Genomic DNA, 15459 nt, shown 5'->3' with positions numbered 1-15459 from the left:
AGATCCATTACTTACAGTCAAATTTTTATTAAAACCTTGTTTAATTTAAATCACTATTTCTGAAACCAAGCCATTAATGTTCCATAAATCTTTTCCATAGTTAATTTACTCATTACAAAGACATTTTCAGTTCTATGAGGTTAACTTTCACTCATGATGCATCTAATTTAATATATTGTTCAAGTATTTTAGAATCATGGAGATTATAAATACATAATGCCATATAATGGACAGCCTTCCTTTATTACACATAAAAATAAGTAAATTAATGGCCAAAATAGTCAAACAATATTCAATACTTAAAATGTCATCTAGTGCACTTAAATAAAAATGCCACGTTACATATACATGTCTTTGTTTTGCTAGTTGGCAAATTTACCGCTTATCAGTTTTTCACTTACCCTTGGCAAGTGATCTTGCGTATTATAGCTGGCATCATAATCTGACAGAACATCCAGAACTTCAGAATACATGTCAATCAATGATTTCTAAAAAGTGAAAAAATTAATAACAGTGAAAACATTAAACATTAATACCACAGACTTGTCAAGAAAAAAAGCTGATAAAAATATTTTTCCGTAATCATTGTATTTATTCATATATATAAATGTATAATCATAGTAAAAGTTAAATATAGAATAAAGTTCCCTTTCTTCCTATTCAACTTATTTTATTTAGAGATATATTGATTTACTAAAGCACATTAAAGATTTTCTAATCAAATTAAGTGGTAAGAGGGAAATATTTAATATTGAGGAAGTAATATTAAATATCCAACAAACGGAGATCATTAACACTAAAAGGTCAAATAAGAAATCAGGTAACCAAATGACGGAGATTTCTTGTTACCATCTACCAAATCTGGGTGTATGAGAGAGACAGGAAAACAGAAGTGAGGGAACTGAAAAAAGATAAAAGCAGGAAAATAGTCACCAAAAAGATTTCTAAATCAGTAAGAATGATTAAGTGCACTTTGACAACTGGAAAGACTACAATGTGAAATCACTAGGAGCAGAGAATCCTATGTTGCTTCTCTTTGTAGAATGAAGATTGAAACAAGGTGCCTGGGAAATAACAAGCTTCGACTATATATTTAGCTATGAATGAACAAATAAACGGGCCTGGAAAAAAGGCTATTATCAAACATTTAAAAATTAAAGATATTTTAATATGAAGATAGGAACAAACTGAAGGTCTATGGTTCCCTTAACACCTAAACATAATTAGATGGAAAGTAACTCCTATTCCTACTATTCACCTAAAAATAAAAAAAAAAAAACAAAAACAAAAAAACTTCAACTTATCTTACCATTTTGTTTTGTTTTGTTTTTTTAATAGAGGCATGTTTTATTTATTTATTGATTTGTTTGTTTGCTGTTTTTTTTTTTTGTTTGTACATGCACTGGGTACAGTCAGAAGCGCGGGAGGGTTAGAGAATTCACCAGAGCCAGAGCGGGGAGCAGAGCAGGCAGAAGGACCGAAGTACACTGCTGAGGGGAGCAGCGGGCGGCAGGAGAGGTCTGCGCGCCATGTGGGACCCTCCTCCGGTGGCCGGGGAGCAGCCGGGGATCGAACTGGCGCCGCAGAGGCCGCGGGCGACTTCGCAACCCAGCGCACAACCGCTGCGCCACCGGGGAGGCCCACCATTTTGTTTTATAAGAGAAAATACTGTCCCTGAAGTAAACTCTCAAAACATTAACTGACTTCACAATTGCCACATTTAACTTGCAAATAAAGTCATACTGTTTCTCTGTTTTACAGAGTCATGTAAAGAGTCAGAACTACTAACACATGTTCTTTTTTTTTTTTTAAAGGATTTGAAGATTTATTTATTTATTTATACAATCACTGGGTACAGTCAGAAGCGCGGGAGGGTGAAAGAATTCACCAGAGCCAGAGCGGGGAGCAGAGCAGGCAGAAGGACTGAAGTACACTGCTGAGGGGAGCGGCAGGCGGCAGGAGAGGTCTGCGGCCATGTGGGACCCTCCTCCGGTGGCCGGGGAGCAGCCGGGGATCAAACTGGCGCTGCGTGCAGCTTCGCAATCCAGCGCTCAACCACTGCGTCACCAGGGAGGCCCTAATACATGTTCTTTATTTTTTTTTTAAATTTTATTTTTATATTCCCTATACAATTGCAACCCCCTTATTTTGACCCCAATCCCTCCCCCCCCCTCAGGCCCCCTACCCCTCACAGAGTGTCTCAGGTTCATAGTTGCTTGTTGATTATGATTTTCACTTTCTTACAGATATTCATTTTCCTGGTCCCTTATTTAAGTTTTCTAGATTCCTGCAATGAGTGAGACCATCCGGTATTTTTCTTTTTCTTTCTGGCTTATTTCGCTGAGCATGATCCCTTCCAGTGCCATCCATGTTGCTGCAAATTGCATGTGATTATCTTTTTTGAAGGCTGAATAATATTCCATGGTGTATATGTACCACATCTTCTTGATCCAGTCATCTATTTTTGGCCATTTGGGTTGATTCCAAAGCTTAGCTATTGTAAACAGTGCTGCTATAAACACAGGGGTGCAGGTGCTCTTTGGAGTTGATGTTTCTGTGTCGTTTGGGTAAATACCTAGGAGTGGAATGGCTGGATCATATGGAAGCTCTATCTTTAGTAGGTCAGAAAATCTCCACACAGCTCTCCATAGTGGTTGGACCAGTTTGCACTCCCACCAACAATGCAGGAGAGTTCCTTTTTCTCCACAACCTCACCAACATTTGTTGTTGCTAGTTTTTTTAATATGTGCCATTCTCACTGGTGTGAGATGGTATCTCATGGTAGTTTTGATTTGTATTTCCCTGATTACGAGTGATGGTGAACATTTTTTCATATGCCTGTTGGCCATTTGCATTTCCTCTTCAGAGAAGTTTCTTTTTAGCTCTTCTGCCCATTTTTTGACAGGATTATTTTCTTTGTTGTTGTTGAGTCTCATCAGCTCTTTGCAGATTTTTGTGATCAGTCCTTTATCATTAGTGTTGGGTGCAAAAATGTTCTCCCAGTTGGTAGGGTTTCTCTTAGTTTTTGTTATTGTCTCTTTTGCTGTGCAGAAGCTCTTTAATTTGATGTAGTCCCAGCTGTTGATCTTTGCCTTCACTATCACTGCTTTGGGTGATGTGTCTGTAAAGATGTCTTTGATGTGCATATCCCGTAGTGTTTCGCCTATATTTCCTTCTATGTATTTTATGGTTTCAGGTCTTATGTCTATTTCTTTAATCCATTTTGAGTTGGTTTTTGTGTATGGTGTGAGGTAGGAGTCAAGCTTCATTCTTTTGCATGTAGTGACCCAGTTTTCCCAGCACCATTTATTGAACAAACTTTCTCTTTGCTCCAATGCATGTTCTTTGTTCCTTTGTCAAAGATTAGTTGACCATAAAGCTGTGGGTTTATTTCTGGATTTTCTATTCGATTCCATTGGTCTGTGTGTCTGTTCTTGTTCCAATACCATGCAGTTTTGATGATTATGGCTTTGTAGTATAGTTTGAAATCTGGGAGTGTGATGCCTCCATTCCCTACTTTTTTTTCAGGAGAGATTTGGCTATTCGGGGTTTTTGGTGATTCCATATGAATTTCATCAATAATTGTTCTATTTATTTGAAGAATATCATTGAAATTTTTATTGGAATAGCATTGAATCGGTATATTGCTTTTGGTAGGATGGCCATTTTAATAATGTTTATTCTTCTAATCCATGAGCAGGGGATGTCTTTCCATTTCTTTGTATCTTCTTCTATTTCTTTTAACAGTGTTTTATAGTTTTCTTTGTAAAGGTCCTTTACCTCTTTTGTTAGATTTATTCCCAAGTATTTGACTTTTTTTTTGTTTCAATAATAAAAGGGATTTTTTTTTTTCATTTCTTCTTCAGATTTATTGTTTGTGTATAGGAAGGCTACTGACTTTTGCATGTTGATTTTGTATCCTGCCACTTTGCTGAACTGATTTATGAGTTTAATTAGTTTTTCTATGGAGTTTTTGGGGTTCCCTATGTAGATTATCATATCATCTGCAAATAGTGATAGTTTGACTTCTTCTTTTCCTATTTGGATTCCTTGTATGTCTTTCTCTTGTCTTATTGCTCTGGCCAGGACTTCCAGTATTATATTGAAAAGCAATGGTGAGAGTGGACATCCTTGTCTTGTTCCAGATCTTAATGGAAATGCTTTCAGCTTTTCACCACTGAGAATGATACTGGCTGTTGGCTTGTCGTATATGGCCTTTATGATGTTGAGGTATGTTCCTTGTATCCCAAGAATTTCAAGGGCTTTTATCATGAATGGGTGTTGCACTTTGTCAAAAGCTTTCTTGGCATCTATTGATATTATCATATGGTTTTTATATTTCTTTTTGTTGATGTGTTGGATAACGTTGATTGATTTTCGGATGTTGAACCATCCTTGTGTCCCTGGAATGAATCCTACTTGGTCGTGGTGAATTATCTTATGGATACACTGTTGGATTCTGATAGCTAAAATTTTATTGAGGATTTTTGCATCAGTGTTCATTAGGGAGATTGGCCTATAGTTTTCTTTTTTTGTGTTGTCCTTGTTTGGTTTTGGTATTAGTGTAATGTTGGCTTCATAGAACGTGTTAGGTATTATACCTTCTTTCTCAATTTTTTGGAAGAGTTTGTGAAGGACAGGCACTAATTCGTCTCTGAATGTTTGGTAGAATTCATTTGTAAATCCATCAGGTCCCGGGCTTTTGTTTTTGGGGAGGTTTTTGATTACCATTTCAATTTCGCTACTTGTAATTGGTCTGTTTAGGTGTTCTATTTCTTCTTTATCCAGCTTTGGGTGATTGTAGAGTTGTAGGAATTTGTCTATCTCCTCTAGATTGTTGAACTTGTTTCCATATAACTGTTCATAGTAGTTACTGATTATTCTTTTGATTTCTGCTGTGTCCGTTGTGATTTCTCCTCTTTCATTTATGATCCTGTTTATTTGTGCTTTCTCCCTTTTTTCCCTTGTGAGCCTGGGTAGGGGTTTGTCTATTTTATTTATTTTTTCGAAGAACCAGCTCTTGGTTTCATTGATCTTTTGGATTGTTTTTTAATTTTGATTTCATTTATTTCTGCTTTGGTTTTTATTATTTCTTTTCTTCTACTGGTTTTGGGTTTTTTTTTGTTGTTCTTTTTCTAGATCTGAGCTTCAAGATTAGGTTGTTTCTTTGAGTTCTTTCTTGTTTCTTGATGTGAGCCTCTATTGCTATATATTTTCCTCTTATTACTGCTTTTGCTGCATCCCCTACATTTAGGATATTGGTGTCCTCCTTGTCATTCAATTCAAAGAATTTTTTAACTTTTTCTTTGATCTCCTCGTTAGTCCAGTGGACTTCCAGTAGTGTGGGTTTCAATCTCCATGAGGTAGGAGAGTACCTTGCCTTCTTTTTATGGTTTATTTGTAGTTTGATGCCTTCATGGTCAGAAAAGATGGTTGGTATGATTTCAATCTTGGTGTATCTGTTGATGTTTGTCTTGTGCCCCAGTATGTGATCGATCCTGGAGAATGATCCATGTGCGCTTGAGAAAAATGTATACTCAGATTTTTTTGGGTTTAGTGTTCTATAGATGTCTGTTAAGCCCAAGCTCTCTAGATCCTTATTTAGAGCTTCAGTGTCTTTACTTATTTTTTGTCTCATTGATCTATCCATTGTTGATAGTGGTGTGTTGAAGTCTCCCACTACGTATGTGTTTTCTCTGATGTCTGTTTTCAGAGATGCCAATAGTTGTCTGATATATTTTGGTGCTCCTTCACTTGGTGAATATATGTTAATGAGCGTTATTTCTTCTTGAAGTATTGTCCCCTTGATCATAATGTAATGACCACTGGGGTCTCTTTTTATGTTTTTGAGTTTGAAATCTGTTTTATCTGATATGAGTATAGCTGTTCCTGCCTTCTTTTTTGGTCCATTTGCTTGTAGAATTGTTTTCCATCCTTTAACTTTGAGTCTATTTTTATCTGTTGCAGCTAAATGTGTTTCCTGGAGACAGCAAAAGGTTGGGTTTTGTTTCTTAATCCAGCCTGCGACTCTGTGTCTTTTTATTGAAGAGTTTGTCCATTTACATTTAGAGTTAGTATTGATATGTTAGCATCTGTATTTGCCATTGTGTTTGTCTTTCCTTTGATTTTATTTATTTATTATTTTAATAACTTTTTTTTTGGCCTTCTTTTGTTGTTATTCATCCCTCTGCGGTTCTGGCTTTAGGACTCCTTGTAGTATTTTTTGGAGTGGGGGTTTAGTCGTAATGAAATTCCAGAGTTTCTGTTTGTCTGGGAAGGTCCTTATTCTTTCTTCATAGAGGAAGGAGAGCTTTGTGGGATAGAGTATTCTTGGTTGGCATCTGTTTTCTTGGAGTCTGTTGACTATGTCCCTCCACTCTCTCCTTGCCCGTAGTGTTTCTTCAGAGAAGTCTGATGTCAGTCTGATTGGTTTTCCTTTGAATGTTATCTGTTTCTTCCCTCTTGTCAGTTTCATTATTTTTTCCTTGTCTTGGATTCTTGGGAGCTTTACTGTTATGTGTCTTGCTGTATTTTTCCTTTCGTCATGGAAGTTTGGTGTTCTTCTTGCTTCTTGTGTATCAATTTTCAGCTCCTTCTTCACGTTTGGGAAGTTCTCTTCAATTATCTCCTTGAATATTTTCTCTGTTCCTACATCTCTCTCCTCTCCTTCTGGGATTCCTATAACTCTTATATTTCCTTTCCTCATGGAGTCAGATAGTTCCCGAAGTCTTTCTTCGATCTTTTTCCTTCGTACTTCTCCTTCCTTTTCTGTTGTAGTTCTTTTTATTTCTGTGTCTTCAAGAGTACTTATTCGTTCTTCCATTTCATCTATTCTGCTTTCATTGCTTTTCCCAGAGTTCTTTAGCGCCTCCATTAATTCTTTGATCTCCTGCATTTCTTTTACTTCCCTCTTTAGGGACTCCATTTCATTCTTCTGGTCATTAATTATTTTTCCCTTATCATTGTTTTCCTTTATGACTTCTGTCAGTTTTTTAATCACGGCAATTTTAAATTCTCTATCTGGAAGGCTCAGAAGTTCTTCCAAATTACTGTCATTGCAATCTGGTAGGTGGTTTTCTTTTTGTGGTGTGCTTTTTTCCTGAGGAGTTGCTGGGTTGCATGTGGTTTTTCTACTCCCTACTGCCTGTTTTCTAATTTGCCGTATTCCTTGGGACACTGTGTTGCTGGTACTGGCCGGCATCTTGGGCGAACTTCCCAGCTCACCTCTGGCTCCTCAGGGAGCCTTCTGCTGGTTTCACACAGTCTCCACCAAAGAAAGGTCCCTGCTGCAAAACGCCGATGTGGGGACACGCTCCCCTGCGCGCCTGGTCTGCCCCAGCGGTGGGTGCCACTCCCCTGTGGGCTGGGACTGCAGGCTAGAAGGGGCCTGGCATGGGCAAGCCTCCCAGCTTACCTCTGGCTCCTCAGGGAGCCTTCTGCTGGTTTCACACAGTCTCCACCAAAGAAAGGTTCCTGCTGCAAAATGGCGATGCGGGGGAGCAGCACCCACCGCTGGGGCAGACCTGGTGCGCAGGGGAGCACGTCCCCTGCATCGCCATTTTGCAGCAGGGACCTTTCTTTGGTGGAGACTGTGTGAAACACATGTTCTTTAAACTACAACTATGTATCACTGGACCTTGGCTACAGAATGCATGTGCCATCGTGTTGCTGTTTTGCTACACATAAATCTTGTTCACTTATATGAGATGTAAGATAAAAGAATCACTGTCATTTAATTTGTCACATACAGCTTGGTTTAGTGGGGAATAATATTAATCTTTTTAATTAATTTTTTTTAAGATTTATTTTATTTATACAAGAACTGGGGTACAGGCCAGAGGCATGGGAGGGTGAGAGAATTCACCAGAGACAGAGCAGGGAGTAGACTAGGCAGACAGATCCAAAACACTGCTGAGGGGAACAAAGGGTGAGACAAGAGAGGGCTGCAGCACATGTGGGTTTCTCTGTGCTCAACCTGCTGCACCACTGGGGAGGCCCAAGATTTAATTTACTTATTGTAAATTATTTTTACTGACAAAGGTATTTACCAATGTTTGATGATAACAATACCAGCCTATGCTTTTCAAAAATTCATACCCCTAAATTATAAACAATGTTGCAAACAGCTGTTACCCCGATAAAAGTAACGTAACAACAAAAGCAGCATGAAGAATTTATGGACATAGCATAGCACAAATGCTAGGAGTCTACCATTTGTCGCTGGTCTAAATATAGGAAGAGACCTCCCTACCCCTAAGGATATCCAGTCAGAAAGAATGACAGAATGCTAAAAAACTGGTTTTGATGAATGTACAATGTGTGTGGAAAAGTTGAGAGAATTAACAAATTAAGTTCAAGTTAAAATACCTTAAGTTTTCTATGATGGATGCCTTTGTCATCTTTCTGCAATACTATTTTTCTTAATTCTTTGTTCTCCTTTTCCAACCGTTCCAAGATTCTCTGGTACTTTAACTGCAAAAAAAATAATACAACAGTATTAGAAAAAGGTGAGTTAATATATAAAACTAAGTCTAAAAATAAACCTTGCAAAATCCTGAAGTTTTATCCCCTATTTAAAATGGACTATTTCCTTTAAAAAGCTTCTGTGAAAATGCTGAGAAAATAAAATTAATTATTAATATTATTTTATATAGTGCATTCATTAGTTTTCTATTATAATAGGGGATTTAATTTGGAGAATTCTCTGCTACATACAATCAAGAATTCAGATTATTTAAAATACTAAATATGGAAGAGATTAAAATAGCAAGTTCTTACTCTAAAGCAGTATTTCCTATTACATTGGTCTTCATTTTAAGGGACATTTGACAAAACTCAATTCTCTCATTCCTCATATTATTGTGTTTTAATTAAAGTAATATAAAATATTAACAGCTAATAGTACTTGAGTATGTATTATGTGACAGGCTCTTTAGCGGTTTTTCATTTGCGTTAACTCCTTTAAAACTTTACATAGGGCCTCCCTGATGGTGCAAGGGGTTAAGATGTAACCTATGAAGCTATCCATAGCCACTGCAGCAGGAGTTCAATCCCCGGGCAGGGAGATACCCACATGGCACAGCAGACCTCTCCTGGCTTGCCCACTGCTCCCCTCAGCTGTGTATTTCAGTCAGTCTTCCTGTTCTGTTCCCCACTCTGTCTCTGGTGAATCCTCTCATGCCCCCCATACCTCTGGCCTATACCCCATTCTTGTATACATAAATAAATCTTTAAAAAAAAAAAAAAAACAAAAAAACTTTACATAAGACAAGATTATACAGACAAGGAACCTGAGGCTAGGAACACTTGGCAGCCTAGCTAAGGACACAGAGTTCTGAATATAGGTCAGAGTTGAAGGCTCAAACTTTTACAAGTTGGAACAGATATTGATATAAAAGCAGATTTAAATAAGACCTAAGTTTAGACAGGTTGGTTGGCCCACACATTTCTCTCAATAAATGTGATCCTTTTCTAACTTCCCATTTTTAACATTATTATTTTTTCCCTAAATACTAATAACGTTCAGAAAACTATTAAGAATTACTCCAATCATTAGCAGAATATTTATATCCAGGTTATAGTATCATGACCTTTTTTTTAAAAAAAATTATTTATTTATGCATACAAGAGCTGGGGAACAGGCCAGAGGTGTGGGGTGAGAGGATTCACTAGAGACAGAGTGAGGAACAGAACAGGCAGACTGACCGAAGTACACTGCTGAGAGGAGCAGTGGGTGAGTCAGGAGAGGTCTGCTGTGCCATGTGGGTTGCTCCCTGGCTGGCTGGGAACTGAACTCATGCTTCAGTGGCTGCGGATAGCTTCATAGGTTGCGTCTTAACCCTTGCACCACCAGGGAGGCCCTATCATGACTTTTTAATGGAAAATATTTCTTAGAAAATTTTTAGGTTGTTATGATCTTCCAAGAACCAAGTAAATAACTAGAAATCATGATCCTTTCCTCAGAGTGTCCAACTTTAGCTAAATTAAGGAAAAACATGTAGTTGAACCATATAGAATAAGATGGGCAAAATGACAGGCTAGATTCTACTATAAACATATTTTTATAGAACTTTGTTCATTTATGTGTAACCATAATCTACACAACAAAATTCTCATAGTATCTAAAAATTAGATCTTTGCTGTCTAATATAGTAACCACTAACCACATTAAGCTATTAAGCACTTGAAATGTGACTAGTATCAGTTGAGATACTCTTTTACATGTAAATTACATACTAGATTTATATGACTCAGTAAACATGTTTTCAACACAGGTCAAAACACTTTTGGGATTTTATTGGATTAAACAAGATATATTACTAAAATCCACTTCTCTTGTTTTATTTTTAATGTGAAAATTTTAAATTATACATATGGTTTACATTATATTTTTTTTAAATATTTATTTATTCATGCATACAAGAACCAGACCACAGGCCAGATGCGTGGGAGGGTGAAAGGGTTCACCAGAGACAGAGCAGGGAACAGAACAGGCAGACTGACTGACATACACTGCTGAGGGGAGCAACGGGAGAGACAGGAGAGGTCTGCTGCGCCATGTGGGTATCTCTCTGGCCTCCTGGGAGCAAATCCGCGCTACAGAGGCTGTGGACAGCTTCACAGTGCTGCACTCAACTGCCTGCATCACCAGGGGAGGCCCTTGCATTATATTTCTACTTGATATCAATGACATAGCTATGCCCACGGTTTATTATATCACAAATTCTCTACACCGTTTGTGTCAATGCCCAATGAGCTGACAACTACAACTTTACAAGCTGAAGGGTTGGTATCAGTGGATACATAAAGGTGGTAGGTTTTTCACTGGCTCATTTCCTTGTAAATATGGAATCAGTTAGAGAGTCCACATTTTTCTGAGGATGGAAATATTTTTATACAGGCGCTAATTTGGAGTAACTTGACATAGATGTGCTACTGTGCTGTCTGTCAAAGCTCTAGGCCAATAATTCTCAAATTTATGATATATCACAATTATTTGAGAGCTTGTAAAAACTAAGATCACTGGGTTCCACTCCCAGAATTTCAGATTCCGTGGGTCTGAAATGGAGGATATTAATTTGCATTTTTAACAAGTTCCCAAAGGATACATATGCTAACTACTCCAGAGAGTATAGTTTGAAACCAAAGACTCTTAGCCTCTGGATGCAGTTTAGAATTGCCTGGCTGGGAAGCCCTAAAAAATACAAGGTGATTCCAAGGAACAGATGATTCTGATGTATAAACAAATCTGAGAATCAGTGCAAGGCATGAAGCAAACTCAGGACTCAAAAACGCTAGTTGTTTAATTTCATCTAGATTGTCCCTTGGTTTCTCCCCTAAAAAGAGCAACCCAAGAGAATAAATCTTTAATTTAAAACAACATAACGACTGAATATCACTGTTATCTATATAGAATAACCAATGATAGATCAAATGGGTGAGAGGGCAATGATGTTACTTAGTCTTCACACTGACAGAACAACAGATCTTAAAATAAGCCAATTTTATAATCAACTGTAAGAGAACAGCTTTTCAAAGCAGCACTAGAAATACCTTTAGAAAAGTTATTATCGCATTGTTTTTGGATTTTAAAAATGTAAAGGAAAAGGTTCCAGAGGCCTCATTATAACTATGGTAGACTCACCTGCAATTTCTTTAACTTTTTATGTAAGTTATTTAGCAATCAATGTAAATATGCAAGCACAGGTGTATATATAAGACAAGTCACTTTCCTCTACTTTTTTCTCACAGCTTTGCTTTAAAATCAGAAGCACAAAATTCACTTAAAAATAGGTTTTACACGCAAATGAGTTAACTCCCCACTATTCAAGTTCCCTTTTATCCCTTATTTTTTCAATTCGCTTCTACATTTTTTTGCACTTACTGATGTTTCTATCATTGAGCCACTCCAAATTTTGCTTTGTTGAAAAAAAAAATTAAATCACCAAACTTACATTAGAATAAAAGAAAAAAGTCATCTTTTTGGTTTTTTTTTTTTGTACCCATCAGAATTACCTGAGTATGTAGAAGTTCTTCTTGAAGTTGGTCGATTTTCTCTTTGTCTGACACCTAAATATTTGAAATAATTTTTTTAATTTGAGTAAAGTTAGGTCTACATAGAAGATACAGTAAGCTAAAGTTTTCAAAAAGCAATTTTAAGAGTAAAAATTACTTGCTTTACATGCATATTTTAATCAAAGCAAACTTCAAATCAAATAAAATTAAAGACAGAAAAAACACCAATATTCATCAATAAAAATAGTTCATTAAAATCTTATGTTAAGGAAAATCCTTAAAAAGCAATAATTTTTCTGCTGCCATCTAGTCAAAAAACAGTAATTTTTGCTGCCATCTAGTCATTTCATATGAAGGGCTTGTTAGAAAAAAAAGAAATCAAGATACATGGTAACTAATACATCCACAGATTGTTTTATACTCAGAGAAACATGGGTGCTTGCAAAAATAAAGCATTAGTGTACCTACAGAAATGTTTTGGGAAGTCAGATACATGCTATCATTTATACCTACTGAACAAGTTAATTGGTCATAAAGTTTCTTCTAAGCAATTATGATCCAGTTCTATTTTGTAAGTAGGAAAGTGTTTATAAAATGCAAAGGACAACTTGCATTTTCAAGCTTTAAATGGATACAAATGCTTGTTTTTTAATTTAATTCCAGTGCAAAATCTGCTAATCCAAAATAGGCAAAGGCATCAGTAGCAATGAAGCAGTGTAAAGCAACTACAATTGATTTGAACATAAAAATAAAAGGGGGATGAAATCCACAGATATTGCGGAAATTATTTCAAATTATTGTTAATGATAATGGCTAAAAGATAAAATATCCCAAAACAAAGATTTTAGTGTAAAGTAGGCTTTAAAGTAGTCATAACACAATTATAAATATAAAACACAATGATCAATTATAATTAAAATGATGTCATTTATGACAAATCCACATAACTGCTTTGACGCCTTGGTGAGATGCAAAAGGTGCCATCCTCTGTCAAAATAATTGTGTAATTTCTGATAATCAATATTGGAAAACATGAATTTATCTCAAAGGATACAAAAAGTTAAAATTCATGTAAAACTTTGTTCATCTTTATTCACAGGCTGTCTAAATCAAGGCATCATGGTAGTAAATGTATATGAAAAAATTTAAATGATTTACTTATTGAGGTAGACATTAATAAGTCTTATCCAATGAAATAATTATTTTTGGATTTTAATTCCTATTTCCAAACACTTTCTCAAAATTTTCCTAACATTCTTTTTTTAAAAATGCCAATGCTTAATAGAAATAGGAACATACTTTCTTCTTTAAAGGCTTATGCCTAAAATCTCCAAATACAATTCAGTGATTAGATAATAGATAATATAAACAAAACAAACTTTGTGTTACTGGCTTCTCATTCCTATATAGCAAGCAGAGATGTGTAATAGAAACATTTCATTTGACTTCGTATTTGTATAAAATGGATAAGAATTATTGTCTTCTAAAATGTAAGGAAACAAGCGAATTGTGTAGGAGCCCATAATCAAAGGACAAAATCTTAAAGGCCAATGAAGAAATAATTTCGTATTCTTGTCATATGGCATGCCATCATACTATAATAATGTAGTCATCAAAATTTTGTTAAGCAAATTCCCAACTCATTTGAAAAGGTACTTTGATTTACTTTGTATCATTAAATATTCACCCAACAGCAGCTAAATCAGTATATGTATAAATAATATTAGTATAAATTGTTTTAGTTTTGAATGTGAATATTTAATGATTTCATGCACTATATCCTAAATTACAATAGAAAATCCAACATTTCATCTGGGGCAATTATTAAGAAATATACAAAAAAGTTAAAATGTTTACTATAAGCTAAGAGCTGTAAAAGGCTAACTTAGTATCTTGCTAAAACAAAAAAGGGTAAATGAAAAGTTAAATGATATAAGATATTAGAATACTACAAATAGAATCTTTATGCTAATATTAGTATTGAATAACCATGATTGTTAAATTCAGGTTTCTATGAGTAATTAGAGTTATCATTTATCCTCTGGTATGACTGAAAGGAGTAAATCATGCAAAGTTTTACTAAATGTACATTTTCTATCTACTCAGTTTAATGGAACATCAAAATTAATCTCAATGCTATTATTAAAAAACAGGTGGTGGAGTCAAGAATTGGACCTAATATTTTCTAGGAAACAAGATAAACACCTTTAGGTTTCCAAAATAAATATTAAAGATTAATAAGAAGATGCTTTTGAAGATTTCTTAAGAAAATCGCAAAAGCTTTTTTTCAATCTGTCACTTAACCCAAGGACTTCAATAGTAATTTGGGTACATTTTATTTTGCTGCACTTCAATGGAAAATTCAATTACTTACAAACAGAATAAGTTCTTGTCCTGTTGCTTAATAGATTCAGTTTGCATTATGAAATTAATTTAGAACTCACCCTGACAGAAATGGGAATCAAATGGTCTTGAAACCAGAGCTTTTCTACAATTCCAGGGCTGTGAAAATGATGGAGAAAGAGCGGAATCCTCCGCAGAAACAAGTTAAAGCTGAAAGAGAAAAACCTTTACTAGCTCCTCAAGAAATCAAGCCTGAATTTACTGTTTAAGTATTTCTTTTTACCAAGAAACTGTGGCCATTCTTAAATACCTAAATACCTATATAAAACTAAAAAATTTCTATATATGTGTACATATTTATATAAGGCAAAATTACCAAAGGCCATTTTAATCTACTGTCTTTGTGTGAGTTCCTTTGCTCAGAATATACAAGGAAATGTTGCTCAGAATATACAGGTAGATTAAAAAGAAAAATGAAGACCTATTTATTTATATTTTCAAAAAGGCAAGGGAGAAAAGAATGATAAAAATACAACAAAAAGTACCTGTGCTGTTTAAGTCTCAAGTAAATCTCAAATACTGGAATGATAAAAATCTATCAATTAGGATTTTGGTCATTTGACTGAAAGTTGAAAAGTTGTTCCTTTACTAACTTAAGTGAGGTAAGGAGGCAGGATACAGTATGGACACCGTCCTTCCAGAGAGTAAGGGGAATGATGTTATTACAGAAAACTGCAAATTGTTTCTAAAGTCCCATTTACTCTCATACATGGTAACTCCAAAATAGGGAGGAAAAAGACCTGTTATGCGTTCCATTAAGTATACCTTAATGAAACAGATGAAGATGTAGTCCTGTCAGTCACTATTTTACAAAAGGGGAAGGGAAGGCAGAAGAGGTTTAAATGGATAATCCAATAAATATTAGAAATAGGAATGATATCTGTAAGCCTGAAAAAAGGCTAGTAAAGTAGGTCTACAATGAATGTTAATTTTTGGCAATGTAGAAAATGAATATATTTACTACTAATATCCCTTAAATCATTAAATTCAAAAGTTTATCAATAATGATAAACCACACATTAGAATCTTAAAATGGCAGTC

At 35.5% G+C, this 15459-nt stretch overlaps 1 protein-coding gene across 4 annotated transcripts in view; it reads right to left on the bottom strand.

Moving 5' to 3' along the window:
- Nucleotides 1-15459, bottom strand: part of OPA1 (OPA1 mitochondrial dynamin like GTPase) — an 83108-nt gene that overhangs the window by 46777 nt on the left and 20872 nt on the right. For all 4 annotated transcript variants that reach the window (XM_037525299.2, XM_037525301.2, XM_037525300.2 and 1 more), the window contains 3 exons: nt 12016-12069; nt 8368-8472; nt 402-488 (listed from right to left, as the gene is read on the bottom strand). In XM_037525299.2, coding sequence (XP_037381196.1) covers nt 402-488; nt 8368-8472; nt 12016-12069 — 246 coding nt within the window. The remainder of the gene's footprint in view (nt 1-401; nt 489-8367; nt 8473-12015; nt 12070-15459) is intronic.

Source organism: Talpa occidentalis, unplaced genomic scaffold (assembly GCF_014898055.3).
Source record: "Talpa occidentalis isolate TD23 unplaced genomic scaffold, MPIMG_talOcc4v2.1 talOcc4.4, whole genome shotgun sequence".
Classification (NCBI taxonomy): Eukaryota; Metazoa; Chordata; class Mammalia; order Eulipotyphla; family Talpidae; genus Talpa; species Talpa occidentalis.
The sequence above is the reverse complement of the archived record's forward strand: the minus strand, read 5'-3'. Positions and strand labels throughout refer to the sequence as shown.